The 14,240-nt window shown below is 38.8% G+C and overlaps 1 protein-coding gene across 3 annotated transcripts in view; it reads right to left on the reverse strand.

The window, feature by feature from the left end:
* The window catches only part of Rps6kb1 (ribosomal protein S6 kinase, 70kDa, polypeptide 1), a 44,526-nt gene that overhangs the window by 27,363 nt on the left and 2,923 nt on the right, over positions 1-14,240 (reverse strand). For all 3 annotated transcript variants that reach the window (XM_005393979.2, XM_005393978.2, XM_013519164.1), the window contains exons 2-4: positions 6,970-7,019; positions 5,439-5,559; positions 4,155-4,223 (exon numbers count right to left, since the gene is read on the reverse strand). In XM_005393979.2, coding sequence (XP_005394036.1) covers positions 4,155-4,223; positions 5,439-5,559; positions 6,970-7,019 — 240 coding nt within the window. The remainder of the gene's footprint in view (positions 1-4,154; positions 4,224-5,438; positions 5,560-6,969; positions 7,020-14,240) is intronic.

Here is a 14,240-nt window from a genome sequence, read left to right on the forward strand (position 1 = left end):
TGTAGCCCAGGCTGGCCTCAAACTCACATTGATCCTCCTGCCTCAGCCTCCCAGACTGCTGGGATTACAGGTGTGCACCAGCATGCCCAGCCACAAATCCTACAATTTTTTTTTAAACGTCACTTTGTGTTTGTTTCTGGGGTTTGAATCTAAGAGCCTTGAGCATGCTAAACATATGCTTTACCTTTAAACTACATCCTCAGCTCAATGACTGTCTTTAAAGTAGTGGTTTAACAGGACTTTTATTTATGACAACAAACCGCAGAAATCAGTACCAAACAAAAACAACAAGAAAGTGAACACAATTAATACATTTTCAGCTAAACTAGGAGATGCATGGAACTCCCTCACCCCCAACTCAAAAGATGAAGACAAAAGACAGAGTAGGGTACTAGGGGTGTAGCTCCACAGCAGAGCATTTGCCTAGTGTGTGTAAGGCTCTGGCATTGTGTAAAAAAAAAAAAAACAAAAAAAAAAAAACCAAAGCATACTCCTAGAGAGAGGTACTAAAGCATAGGATACAGAGTGAGGTGCTAAACCGAAAACTTGACTTTAACAAGTTTACAAGTTGAGAGATGAGATGTCCCCACCCTTTTCTTTTCACTCAGTTCTAGAATGCTTTTTCTAGAAAAAAGACTGGAGGATTTTTCTCAGCATGAACTCATTCAACTCAGAAAAAAGACCAACATACACTATGACTTGGAGGTTCTTGGTCAGACACCAGGTAACCTTTGACTGCATACAGAGAGGCTTACACACAAAGCTTCTCATCAACTTCTGCAATTCTACCCTTAAATATGAATAATCAGTGAAGGACAGCAGACATTTAACAAAGGTTTGCAATGCAGGAACAACAGGAAACATCAAAGAATTGTAATTAACACCCTCAGACAGGGTTAGGGATATAGCTCAATGGTACAGCACTTGCCTAGAAATGGGTGAGGCCCTGGTTTTTATCTCCAACACCTCAAAAACAAACAAAACTCTCAGAGGGATGGGAAAAAGATAATGTACCTGTACAACAGGGTGCTATAAAGAGAACCAACAGAAAATTCTAGGTAATCAAAAACACAATGGCAGGGCTGGGGATATAGCTCAGCAGCATAAGTGCTTGCCTGGCAAGCGCAAGGTCCTGAGTTCGATTCCCAGTACAAAAACAAAAAACAAAACAAAACAAAAAAACCACAATGGCTTTGAAAAAAAGGCAGTAAAAGATGGTTCTCACAGAAGTTGAGAGTAGAATGGTAGTTACCAGAGATCAGGAGAGCAGGGTGGAATGACTGATGGGGATACTTAATTACAGTTATAGGGAAAAGTTCTGGTGTGTTACTGGATGGAAGGGGTAACTACAGACCTCTAAAAAAGTTAGAAGCCTGGACACGGTGGCACACAACTGCAGTCCCAGGGACATTATTTGACCAGATTGAGCAACACGGTGAGATGCCATCATGAAAAGGAAAAACGAGGGAAAAAAAAACAGGATTTAGAAATTTTTCATCAGCCAAGTGTGGTGGTACACGTTTGTAATCTCAGCACTCAGGAGGCTGAGGCAGGAGGATCACTGCAAGTTCAAGGCCAGCCTGGGCTACAAAGTGAGTTCAAGTCAAACCTGAATTGCATAGGGAGATCCTGTCTCAAAAAGACCCAAAAAAAGTTTTCACCATAAAGAAATGTTTGAGGAGATGTTTAACCTGAATTTTTTTTTTTCTTTGAGACAAGGTCTCACTATGTGTTTCAGGTTGGCCTTGAACTCACTGTGTAGCCCAGGCTAGCCTTGAACTTGCAGTGATTCTCCTGCCTCAGGCTCCTGAGTGCTGGGATTACAGGTGTGTGCCACTATGCCTGGCTGGTAAAAATGACTTAAACACTTAAGTGTGCATATACTGAAACCATACATGGCTCCCCACTAACACATACTGTTTTTATGTTCTTAGGTATAATTTAAATATAAATTTAGCACATTATCTGCATGTACAGAAATGTCACAGTGAAACCCATTAATCTGTACAATTAATATGAACTAATAATCTTAAAAATCTTAGAAAAGAAAGTCACTAAAACAATCAGTAAGCCAGATGCAAAGATGTACATTTATAATTCCAGACTCAGAAGGCTGAAGCAGAAGATGGACAGTTTAAGACTAGCCCGGGCTACATAGTAAGACCGTGTTTCAAAAAACCAAAATCAGTAACAAAAAATAACTAATAAACAACAACAACAAGTCAGTACGAGAAAGTAAACAAAAGGACAAAGAAATGAACAAATGGAAAAGGTAAGAGAAATTAGATGATCGGTCCAGGAGGTTTAACATCTCACTAACTGCAATTCCAAGAAGAAAAAACAATAGAAAGGAAATCATATAATAAAATTTCCCAGAGCTGAAGGCCAGAAAATTTAAGATTAAAAGAATAAAAATCAAAGTCAAAAGCAAGACACATCACTATCAAATTTAGAACAAAAAAGCAAATCTCAAATACTTTTGAGAAAAATAAGCCATGTATAAAGGACTGGGAGTCAGAAAGGCAAGAGACTTCTCAACAGAAACTCTCAGTATAGAAGAAAATGGAGGGTCAGGCATGGTGGTGTATGTCTGAAATCCCAGCACTCAGGAGGCTGAGGCAGAAGGATCAACACAAGTTCAAGCCCAGCCTGGGCTACATACTGAGTTCCAGGCCAGTCAGAACTACATAGGAAAACTCTGTCTCAAAAACCAAAATCAGGGCTGGAGATACAGCTCAGCAGCACAGGTGCCCACCTGGCAAGCGCAAGGTCCTGAGTTCAATTCTGGATACCAAAAAAATTTAAAAATAAAAAAAATTTTAAAATGGAGTAAATTCTGAGTAAAAATGATTTTCAACATCAGAACCCTACCCAGAGGCTAAAGGTATGATACAGTAATAGAGTACTTGCTAAAATAATCGCCAGAACTGCACATGCAAAATCCCCAATCAAGCAAGTATAAAGCTGTAATGAAGACACTCTCAAATATACAACATATTTTTTAAACATTTACCTTCAGGTACCCTTTCTCAAGGAACTATTAGGAGGTAGTCACCAAAATAAGAAAAGAGGAGGTAAACTAAGAAAAAAGAACTAGCACACACCTGTAATCCCTACACTCTGGGAAGGCTGAGTCAGGAGGTGAATCACAAATTCAAAACCCAACCTGGACAACTTAGTGAGACCCTGTTTAAAAATAAAAAAAATATGGGGGCTGGGGATTTAGCTCACTGGCAAAGCGCCTGCCTGGCAAGCGCAAGGTCGTGAGTTCGGTTCCCGGTACCGGAGAAAAACAAAAAAAAAAAATAAAAAAATAAAGAAGGGCTGGGGATGTAGCTGCATGTGAAGGGCTGGGTTCATTCTCCATTACTACAAAAGAATGAATGACTGGACAAGTGAATAAAAATAAAAAATTTAAGAGTGGCTGGGTATGCACCTCAGCACAAAGGTTTAATATTTTAATCCTTAGCTAAGGGGCTGAGGATGTAGCTCAGTGTTAGAGCACTTGCCTAGGGTTCAATCCTCAGTATCACAAAATTAAACTCTTTAATCATAACAGGAAGACTAAAATCAACTATAAGAGTTACCTCAGAAAGAACTGAAAGTGCTCTCCTTTCTACCCTCATCAAGGAGAAATAAAAGGTAATAAAAATAATGGAACATATCTCACATTCTAAGACAATCATTATATTAGAAATACTTTATTTTCATTTTTTATTTTTGGTGCTAGGGATTGAATCCAGGGCTTCGTGCATGCAAAGCACATGTTTTACCTCTGAGCTACAACCCAGTCCCCAGAAACACATTTTTTGAACCGAGAATTTTAGTGCTCCCACCAACTATTTTTTTTCCTTTTTCTTTTTAAATTTTGAGACAGGGTGTTGCTGTGTTACCCAGGCTGGACTCCAGTTTATAAGCCTTCTGCCTCTGCCTCCCACACAGACGTGAGTGGAGTCCCGCACCACTACGCCCAGCTACGCCCAAACTGTGTATCACTAAGAAAGATAAGCAGGGTTAAATAATTACATGGTACGGTTAGGGATACAGCTCAGCAGCGGAGTACTTGCCAGCATGCGGAAGGCCCAGAGTTCAATCCCCAGCACTGTGGGGCTTGGGGAGGGGAGGGGAAAACAAGGGGAAAGGGGAGAAATCACCTTTTTAAGCACCTTCATGGCAAATATTTTCCCAGTATTTGCTCCTGTTACTTTTCGCACTTGAAAAACCTGGATAAAGAAATAAGTGCTTATGTTATTAAAAGCCAAACTATGTAAGTCACATTCCTTTAATTCCTTTTTGTCAGAAACAAATGATATAGTAGTTCATACTGTAAAAACTGACACCACAAAAGGCTGGGTGCAAAAATGATCAGCTAGAACAAGACAGCATTTTAAGAGTTACTGTAGTGAAATCTGTTAAACGTGGGACTTTCCTGCTTTGTCTGCTGCCATCTGGTGGCAAGGTTGGGAAACGACCATCTAACGATAAGCACCCCACAGTACTTCATATATTAAAATCCTCATTAGAATGAACTATGGTCGTGGTCCCGAGGAGCACAGCCATGAACTCAAAATTGTAAAATAGTTTATAAATTTATTTCAGGGGTGCTGCTTGTCTTACTTCACATAAAACTGTTTAATAACAGCTGGTAGGAAATCATCATTTACCCACTCCATTAAAATGGCTAGTTCTAAATTTTCAGCAACAGCTAAAGTAGGAGAAGTTCAAAATGCATGTGTGTATGCACATTCCGAATGATTAAAACACATTACAATGTGTCCTTAAGTATAAGAATAAACTACAAATGTCACCCTTCACAAAAATTAACACTATCTAATACCATAAGTAGTTTTTAAACTTAATCCTAAGGAAGTTATCCAAATTCTATCTTTTAAAACAAAACGGCTAAATATAAGTTTTCTTGGGCAGAACATCATACAGGTAAGGCATTAAGTTAGTAAGCCTCGGACAACTCTATGAAAATACATTTTTGTCTTCCTTCTCATATTCTTTCCTTTCCTAACTCTATTTCTCCAGATGCTCAAGTCAAAGAATACCAATTCAGGTTAAGATCTCAGGAACAGATAATTTAATGTACATGTCTCTTGAAAATAAGGAGTGGTCTGCTTATATTTAAAGAGGGTACCTGTGCAAGATACCATTTAACCAAAGGAAACAATCAATCCTTTAATAACAGACTCTGTCTTGCACAGTTGCTTATTTATTTAAGAAATACTGACTGAGTACCGATTGTGTGACAGATTTTTATATGTGTGGTGGCAGGAAGAGGAAAGAAAACTCAATTTCTTAATCCCTCAAATCACATCAAGTCACCAGTGTATCTTTTGCTGATGGCTAACAGAGCCGGACTGCTGGAGGAAGGTATAAAAATCAATCTACCCAAAACACACAATAGCTCTCATTTCAGAAATACTTCCTACCTTTCCATAGCCCCCTTTACCAAGTACCCGAAGTAGCTCAAAACATTCTGGTCTGATTTTTTCTGGCCCTCTGTTCACACTAGTTTCTGAGATTTCAAATTTTTCACAATGTTCCATGCCACTGGGAAGAAAAGCAAAACCAAAAGTAAATTTGCAAAAAGTTAAAATTATCTTCAGCATATTGTTAGAAAGGAGAAATAGAAATGGAATCCAGTTAAGTAAAAGGAAAGAAGTACATGACAGTAAATTTAGTATCTGTGTGGTAAGTGAAGTAATAGTTCACTGACACGGCAGGGGGCTGATAACTGTTTATCTGCTTGTTCACAGAATGTACCATTGATTATTTTCATAAGCATCAACAACGCCCAAACTAAGGTAAATTAGAACAAGTTTATTAAGCTGAGAAAGACAGTCTTCCAGTTATTCAAATTTAGTTCATTCAAAATGTTCATGAGATTAGGTATTACTTAACATCACTAACATCATTTGGCGACTTTGACAGACAATCTACAATCTTTTAAAAACTACTCCCCGCCTAAAAAATAAAAACTACTCAATTAGTTAGTTCATCTGTGTGCTATAAAAACTCTTGTTTGTAAATTCTACCCATGCATCTTCCCTTTCCTGGCTCTATGTATAATTGGTCTGACTTAAAGACTTCATTGTGTGTGTGTGTGTGTGTCTTTTTGAGACAGGGTCTCACTATGCAGTTCAGGCAGGCCTTGAGCTCACTGTGTAGCCCAGGCTGGTCTTGAACTCACAACAATCCTCCTGCCTCAGCCTCTCGAGTGCTGGGATTACAGGTGTGTGCCACCACGCCTGGCTTGACTTAAAGATTTCAAAATGGGTGATGACTGTCATTTAAATGCTTCCTATGTGATCTATCTTCTCAGCCTCCTCCTAGAGCAAAGCTTTTTAACCTAGGGTGGGTAGGGAGCAGATTAATCACCACATTCACCTAACAAAGACTGTTTAAAATGACTGATTTAATACTGCACAAATCTGAAGCTGAATGTGGTGGCACACGCCTATGATCCCATCACTTGGGAGGCTGAGGCAGGAAGATCATCACAAGTTAGAGGCCAACCTGGGCTACACAGTGAGTTCAAGACCAGCCTGAACTAGATAGTGAGACCCTGTCTCAAAACAAAACACACACACACACACACACACACACACACACACACAAATTGCACAAATCTCTGAATGATGTTGGGGAATTCCTCCAAACCTTTAGTTTAAAATGGTTAGAAATATAATTCTCTATATTAAACTAATAAAAATTCCTAAGGAACTCAGACTTATACTCTGAATGTGAATGAGTACTGTTTTCTCCAAATCTATACACAATATCAAAACTCTGGGTGTGTTATTACATTGATCAGATTTTAGAGCCAAACTCAATACAGCAAGTCTACAAATATGACTAGTATTTAAGAACCTGTTATTGAAATCACTTGATGGGTATGAACTGTAACTAGCACAAGTTACTTAAAAGGAGCACAGTGAAAATATTCACATACAAACTTACAGTTCATATGGTCCAACTCCCCCATGGTCCATGCTTTCATTTATCTGACCCTGAAAAATATGTTAAAATTTTAGAAATAATCTCATAAACATAAAACTTAGAAGTTTAAAGTTCTATCTCATAACTGAAAGAAAATTAAATAACTTAAACATTCTCTATTTTAATAACAGGCAAATATGGTGGTAAACAAAATAAAGTACTTAATGTTGTAAGGGTTTGATTTGAAATTTGTTTTACTTTTTTTTTGGTTTTTTTCTGGTACTGGGAATCGAACTCATGACCTTGCGCTTGCCAGGCAGGTGCTGTGCCGCTGAGCTAAATCCCCAGCCCCAAAATTTGTTTCACTTTTAATTTCATGTGACAACTAAACTATAGATGCTACTCATTCATGATCTAAAACAAAATCAAGGATTGGGGATATAGCTCAGTGGCACAGCACCTGCCTGGCAAGTGTGAGGCCCTAAGTTCAATTCCCGATACCAAAAAAACTGCAAAAAATAAAAAACAAAACAACAACAACAAAAACCCCCCAATAAATAGGTAAATTAATAAATAAATACATAAATAAATAAATAAAACAAAATCAAATGACTGTTCCTTCAGGGCAGGCATGGTGGTGCATACCTATACTCCCAGGATTTGGGAAGCTGAGGAGGACTACCTAGACTTCACGGTCAGTCTTGGCTACATAGTGAGTTCAAAGCCAGCCTGAACCACACAGTGAGATCCTGTCTCCAAAAAAAAGTGAGTATTCCTTCAAAACTTCCTTTTTTTTTTGGTTTTGGTTTTTCTCCGGTACCAGGAACTGAACTCACGACCTTGTGCTTGCCAGGCAGGCGCTTTGAAAACTTACATTTATCTATTAAAAGTTTATGTATTATGAACTAAAGGCATTATAATCTCAGTATGAGTTATTAAATAAGCTGAGTTATACAAAGTGCTATTCCGATATGATCCTGGTAGGCAGACTAATATAATGCTATGACCTAAGCCTAAGGTAACCACAACCAGTTCAAGATATATATTATACAATGTAGCTAACTAAGACAAAATAATTAAGCAATACACTCAAATAGGAGTCATGCTCCCAAACACTTATTCTGACTAAAGAACAAATGAGTGAAAAATCAATTAGCTTTCTACATGCATGAGCAATGAACACAAAAATGACATTTAGGTAACAACTCCAGCCAGGCATCGTGGTACATGACTGTGATCCCAGCACTTAGGAGGCTGAGGCAAACGGTCACCTAGAGGAGTTCAAGGTCAGCCTGGGCTACATAATGAGTTCAAGGCCAGTCTAAATGGCATTGAGACATTCTGTCTCAAAAAAAAAAAAAATCCATTTACAATAGTATAAATAAAAATAGTTTAGAAACACCATGCATGGTGGTACACCCCTGTAATCCCAACATTCAAGAGGCTAAGGCAAGAGGGTTGCCATGATTTTAAGGCCAGTCTGGGCTACAAGGTGAATTTAAAGTCAGCTCCAACTACATAGCAAGACCCTATCTCAAAAAACAAAAACTGAAAGTGGAAAACTTGTACACTAAAAGCTATACAACTGTGCTGACGATGTTTTAAGGATCTAAATAAACGGAAAAGTATTCCATATTTATAGATCAGAAGATTTAATACTGTCAGCTGGATGTGGTGGTGCACACCCATAATCCTGACATTTTGGAGGCTGAGGCAGGAGGTTCACTGAGAGTTTGAGGCCAGCCTTCACTACATAGTGAGTTCAAGGCCAACCTGAATTACAGAGTGAGACCTTGTCTCTTAGAAAACAAAATAGAACAAAAATAAAGACAACACTGTTAAAATGATGATACTGGTCTACAGATTCAACTGAATCCAATCAAAAGCTCAGAAATTAACAAACTGATCCTAACATTCATACAGAAGTACAAGGGATCCAAAATAGGCAATACCATGATGAAACAATGCTGGAAGACTGATAGTCTCTGATTTCAAAATTTACTACTCGGCTACCACAATGGAAACAGTGTAATCTGCGAAAAAAGGTAAGTAGACTAATGGAACAGAATTGAGAACCCAGAAATAAACCCATACATTTACAGCCACAGATTTTGACAAAGATGCCGAGATTGGGCTGGGGATACAGCTCAGTGCAGAGTACTGGCCTAGCAAGCACTCGATCCCTAGGCAGAAAAGAAGAAAAAGCAAAAAGATGCTAAGAATGTTCATTAGCAACAGTTTTTCAATAAACGGTGCTGAGAAAAATGGATACTCACATGCAAAAAAAGAAAAAAGAAAAAAAGAACTTGTGCTCTTACTTCGTGTGCCAGTTAATTTTAACTGTCACTGTGACCAGATAGATTCCTGGATAGGTGAGGTGACTGGATCATGGGGATGCTATGAGCATCAATCAAAGCACAGCTGTTCACAGCTGAATGTGGTATTTAGGAGTGGGGCACAGTTGGAGATGGGAGGCTGGGGCTGCCTTTGGGTGACTGGATCTCTTTGCTGGCATCTCTGTGTTCTGCTTCCCGCCTGTCAAGATAAGAGCAGCTTTGCTCTACCACACCCTCTGGAATGATGATTTTGCCTTGGAGCCAGCCAACCATGGACCAGATCCTCTGAAACCATGAGTCAAACTAAATCTTTTTTTTTTTTAAGAATCTTTAAAACAACAACAACAAAAAAACAGGGTCTCACTATGCAGCTCAGGCTAGCCTGGAACTCAGCAATCCTCCTGCCTCAGCCTCTCAAATGCTGGGATTACAGGTGTGTGCCACTATGCCTAATTCTCCTCTTTTAAACTGTGGGAAGACTGCCTAGAGATCAAGGGCAGCCCTGGCTACATAGTGAGTTCAAGGCTGGCCTGAACTACAAAGCAAGACCTTATATCAAAAAGTCAAAAGGAAAAACAAAAGTTACACAATTCTGTAAATATACTAAAAGTCATCTAATTATAAAAACAAAAACAAAAAAAACTTGGTAACAGAAATTCAGTTATTAAAAAAAGAAATTCAGTTATTACTATAGAAGTTTTAAAATGAGTGTTATTGAGTACAGTCTGATTAAAACTCACTTTATACAAAAGAGAATCACGCAGTTGAGAATAGGGTCTAAAATATTACAAGTCTTCAAGAATTACATTAAAAAAAAAAAAAACCAAGAGTCACATTCAAGTCAATGTAAAAATTCTAGAATTTAGAAGACACGTAGGGCCAGGCCTGGTGGTACATGACTATAAATCCCAGTACTCTTAAGAGGCTGAGTCAGGAGGATCCCAACTTGCAGATCAGTCTGAGCAATTTAGAAACTTGGCAAAACTCAGTCCCTCCTCCCCCCACCAAAAAAGGAGGCAAGAGGGTGGTAGCTCAGAGTGATCCCTCTAGGCTCAATCTCCAGTGGGGAGGGGGGCACAACAGTTACATGAACACATCTTTCTTTTTTTTTCTTCTCTCCTCCCCCCAGGCTTACTTTTATCCATGCTGGCCTCCATCTCACTGTAATCCTCCTGTAGGCATGTGCCACCACACCCAGGCATATCCTTCTTAAAGGTACCAGGACATAGCCAAGATATACAAAGAAAACCGAGAGTATTCTCACAGAATAAATGTTCAAATCTCTTAAATAAACACCCAGAATTTTAAGTCAGCCATGTGCACTCTCCTGTAATCCCACAACTTTGAAGGTTGAGGCAGGAGGGTAGAGTTCTAGGCCAGTATAGCCTAGATAGCAAGCCCTGGAGAGAAATTGAGTCATCCCACAAAATTTTACTTGTAAGTTGCTCATGGTGTGAACAAGTTAGGATGAACAGGATGTATATTTCATGAGGCAAACGGATGGGGCATTACGAAAGGGGATGAAAAGTACTTCTCATGGTTAATTGGATAAGGCTTTTGTGAGGAAGAGGAGAGAGTTATGGTCAGTTTCTCTGGCATCTGTTATTCCATATAATTACCTATGATGGCTTTAAGGACAAAAGACTCACAGGAAAAAAAAAAAAGACTTGCAGGGCATGGTGGCTCACACCTGGGATGAAGCAGGACTGCCAAATTCAAGGTCAACCTGGGAAACTTAGTGAGATCCTGTTTCAAAATTTTAAAAAATTTTAAAAGGGCTGGGAATTTAGCTCAGTGCAAAGGCCCTGACTTCAATTCCCAGTATTTAAAAAAAAAAAAGAGGGGAGGGGACCAAAGACTAACCCTCTCTCAAATACAGGTTCACATAATTGTTTTTTCTTTATGTTAATTTTATTTAATACTAAATTAAAGATCACAGAGTAGTTAACAATAATTGTTTTCTCTTTATGTTAATTTTATTTAATTCTAAATTAAAGATCACAGAGTAGTTAGTTAACACCAAACCATGACTTTGAAGCCATCTCACAAGATGTGCCCCGTGGCTGTTTCATTTCCGGAACTGGCCAGGCCTGAAACACCACCTGCATCTGTGATTTTAACTTCCTACCCGTTAGTTAGCTCCTAATGCAGAAGCCTTTGAGGTACGTGCAATTCATTTTTGCTATTCACAGTTACCTTCAGAAGCCTTACACCGGAAGAATCAAGCTAATGTTATACAATAGGTACTGACAACATTCTTTCACAGGCAACTATTCAAAATTATTCTGCTGCCCTAAGACTTGTGATGCATCCAGTGCTTTTTCCATGTGCTACTATGACTGACAAAATGGAATCCTGCTCATGGAAGATACTATACAAGATACACTGTTTCTAACCAACCCACCAGAACAACTATTTGCAAAGTTATAAGCTAAAAATGTTACATAAATTCAAATTAATATGCCCAAAGTCCCAATGAAATAGAGTGGATTTATAAAATTAGCCCATAATGGGTGAAATTCTCCTCAATCCAAGTAGTCATTAAATCAGTTATTCAACATTGGGAATACAGCTCTGTGGCAGAGCTTGCTTCGCACGGTGCAAGGTCCTGGGTTTGACTACCAACAACACTGCAAAACGAACAAAAATGACAAAAGATTTGGAGAAAAAAGTAAATTATCCATTGGCCTGGCTATTCACAAGTGTAAGATTCAGTAATTCAGATGAGTGGGGAGAAAGGGGTAAAGTAAACCTTGCCATTTAAAAATAGTTGGTGCTTCACGATAATTATGTACAATAAGACAATTATTAATAATGACTTTTTCTATAAATTTTCATAATCATGAAGCCTTAAACACATACTATCTCTACAGTACTTTGCTCTTTAATAATATTAAACATTTTGCTCAATAAAAATCTGACATTCAGCCAGTGTGGTGAGTCCTGTTAATTCCAGCACTCAGGAGGCTGAAGCAGGAAGATCACTGAGTTGGAGGCCAGTTTGGGCTACAAAGTGAGTTCAAAGTCAGCCTGAACTACATAGTGAGAACCTATCTCAAAGAACTAAAACTAACTAACTAACTAAATAAATAATCTGATATCCAAACTGAGAGTGGTAGCACATACCTATAATCTCCGCATCCTGACAGGCTGAGACTGGATGATCACAAGATCACATGTTTGAGCCCAGCCTGTGCGACAGAGAGCTCTGAATCAAAATAAAAAATAGCCAGGCATGGTGGCACATGCCTGTAACCTCAGCACTGAGGAGGCCAAGGAAGGAGGATCATCACAAATCTGAGGCTAGCCTGGGCTACATAGTTCAAAGTCAGCCTAAACTACATAGCAAGACCTTTTGGTTTTCTCAGAAAACCAAAACTAAAAAAATGAAAAAATAAAGACCTGGAGGTATAGCTCAATGCAAAGGTCCTGGGCTCATTCCCCAGTATCAAAAGGGGTGGGGTGGAGGGAAGGAAAAAGAAAATCTGATATTCAGCCAGGCATGGTCATACACACATAAGATGCCAGCACATTGCAAGGTTGTGGCAGGAGGGTCACAAGTTCGAGCCCAGCCGGGGCAACTAAGCTACTCATGGAGACCCTGTCTCAACAATAAAAAATAAAAGGACTGGAAATTTAGCTCACTCCAAAAGCTCTGAGTTCAATCCCCATTCTTAAAACAAAACAAAACAAACAAAAACCCCCTAATTTTCCAATCTGACATTTATGCAGTATGCCTCTGATTACTTCAAAAATTGAATTAGAATAGAAAGTAACAACATAAAAAATCTACAGGGACAGGGATATAGCCTGGGGGGAATGCTTGCCTAACATACACCAGGCTCAATCCCTAGCACTGCCAAAAAAAATTTTTTTTTTAAATTGCACTACTGTACAATTTTCTACAGTACACGTTTGTTTGGAGACAGGGCCTCATTATGTTGTCCAGGCTAGCCTTATATGTAGCCCACACTGGCCTTGAACTCAGAATCCTCCTGCTTCAGCTTCTCCAGTTGTGAGATTCAGGGGATTTGCAGGAGCTCCCCATGCCTAGTTTCTATTACTCTTTTCATGATGCCAAAGGCAGTGAAGTACCTGACATTTTCACAATCCAATAAAATTCTCTGGAGGAAAACTTCACTTGGTTTCAACACACTCCCCCAAACTGATACTATCACCTGGGAAATTGGACCAAAAAAAAAAGAAGTCCCAACCAAATTCTCTTACCCATTGGTTTTAATATACACTACTCTATCCCTCTGAGGTAATGAATTCAGGCTTTTTTTTAAAGTTAGGTGGCAGACATTCAACTTTATTCCTAAATGTATCAATTTAGTCTCATTTACCCTCTTAAGAATTAACTAAGCTATCCAGGCATGGTGATGCACTTGTGCGATCCCAGCACTTGGGAGGCTGAGGCAGGAAGGCTGCCTCGAGTCTGACACCAGCCTAAAACTACATAGGGAGACCCTGTCTCAAAAACAAACAAAAAAGAATTAATTAAACTATGTAAATACATACACTTAATAATATTCACTCATTGTAACGTACTTAAAAAGGCAAATAAATCTTTAAATAGGATCAATGATTTTAAAAATGATGCTACAGTTCTAAAACTACAACATCTCTAATTTAAATGCATTTAGTATTAAGTCTGTAGACACGGAGTGTAAACTTGAATGACTGGATCCTTGGCACTGAGTAACACTGACAGATTATATTGCCACAAACTACCAAATAGGCCAGCACATTGTTACAATACTTTATGTACTTTATTTTGTGTAGAGAAGAAAAAAGTGTCAGAGATTAAGCAATTTACTCTAGGTCACAGAGTCAGTGAGTATGGTCAAAGGGATGTGAACTTACTTTTGACATACTACAAAGAGACAAGGCACAAAATCTGCAAGACTAATAAATGCTATCAAGAACCTGTACAGTAGTGTTGGTGGCATAGTG

This window comes from Chinchilla lanigera, unplaced genomic scaffold, assembly GCF_000276665.1.
Source record: "Chinchilla lanigera isolate Chin_1 unplaced genomic scaffold, ChiLan1.0 scaffold00050, whole genome shotgun sequence".
Taxonomy (NCBI): domain Eukaryota; kingdom Metazoa; phylum Chordata; class Mammalia; order Rodentia; family Chinchillidae; genus Chinchilla; species Chinchilla lanigera.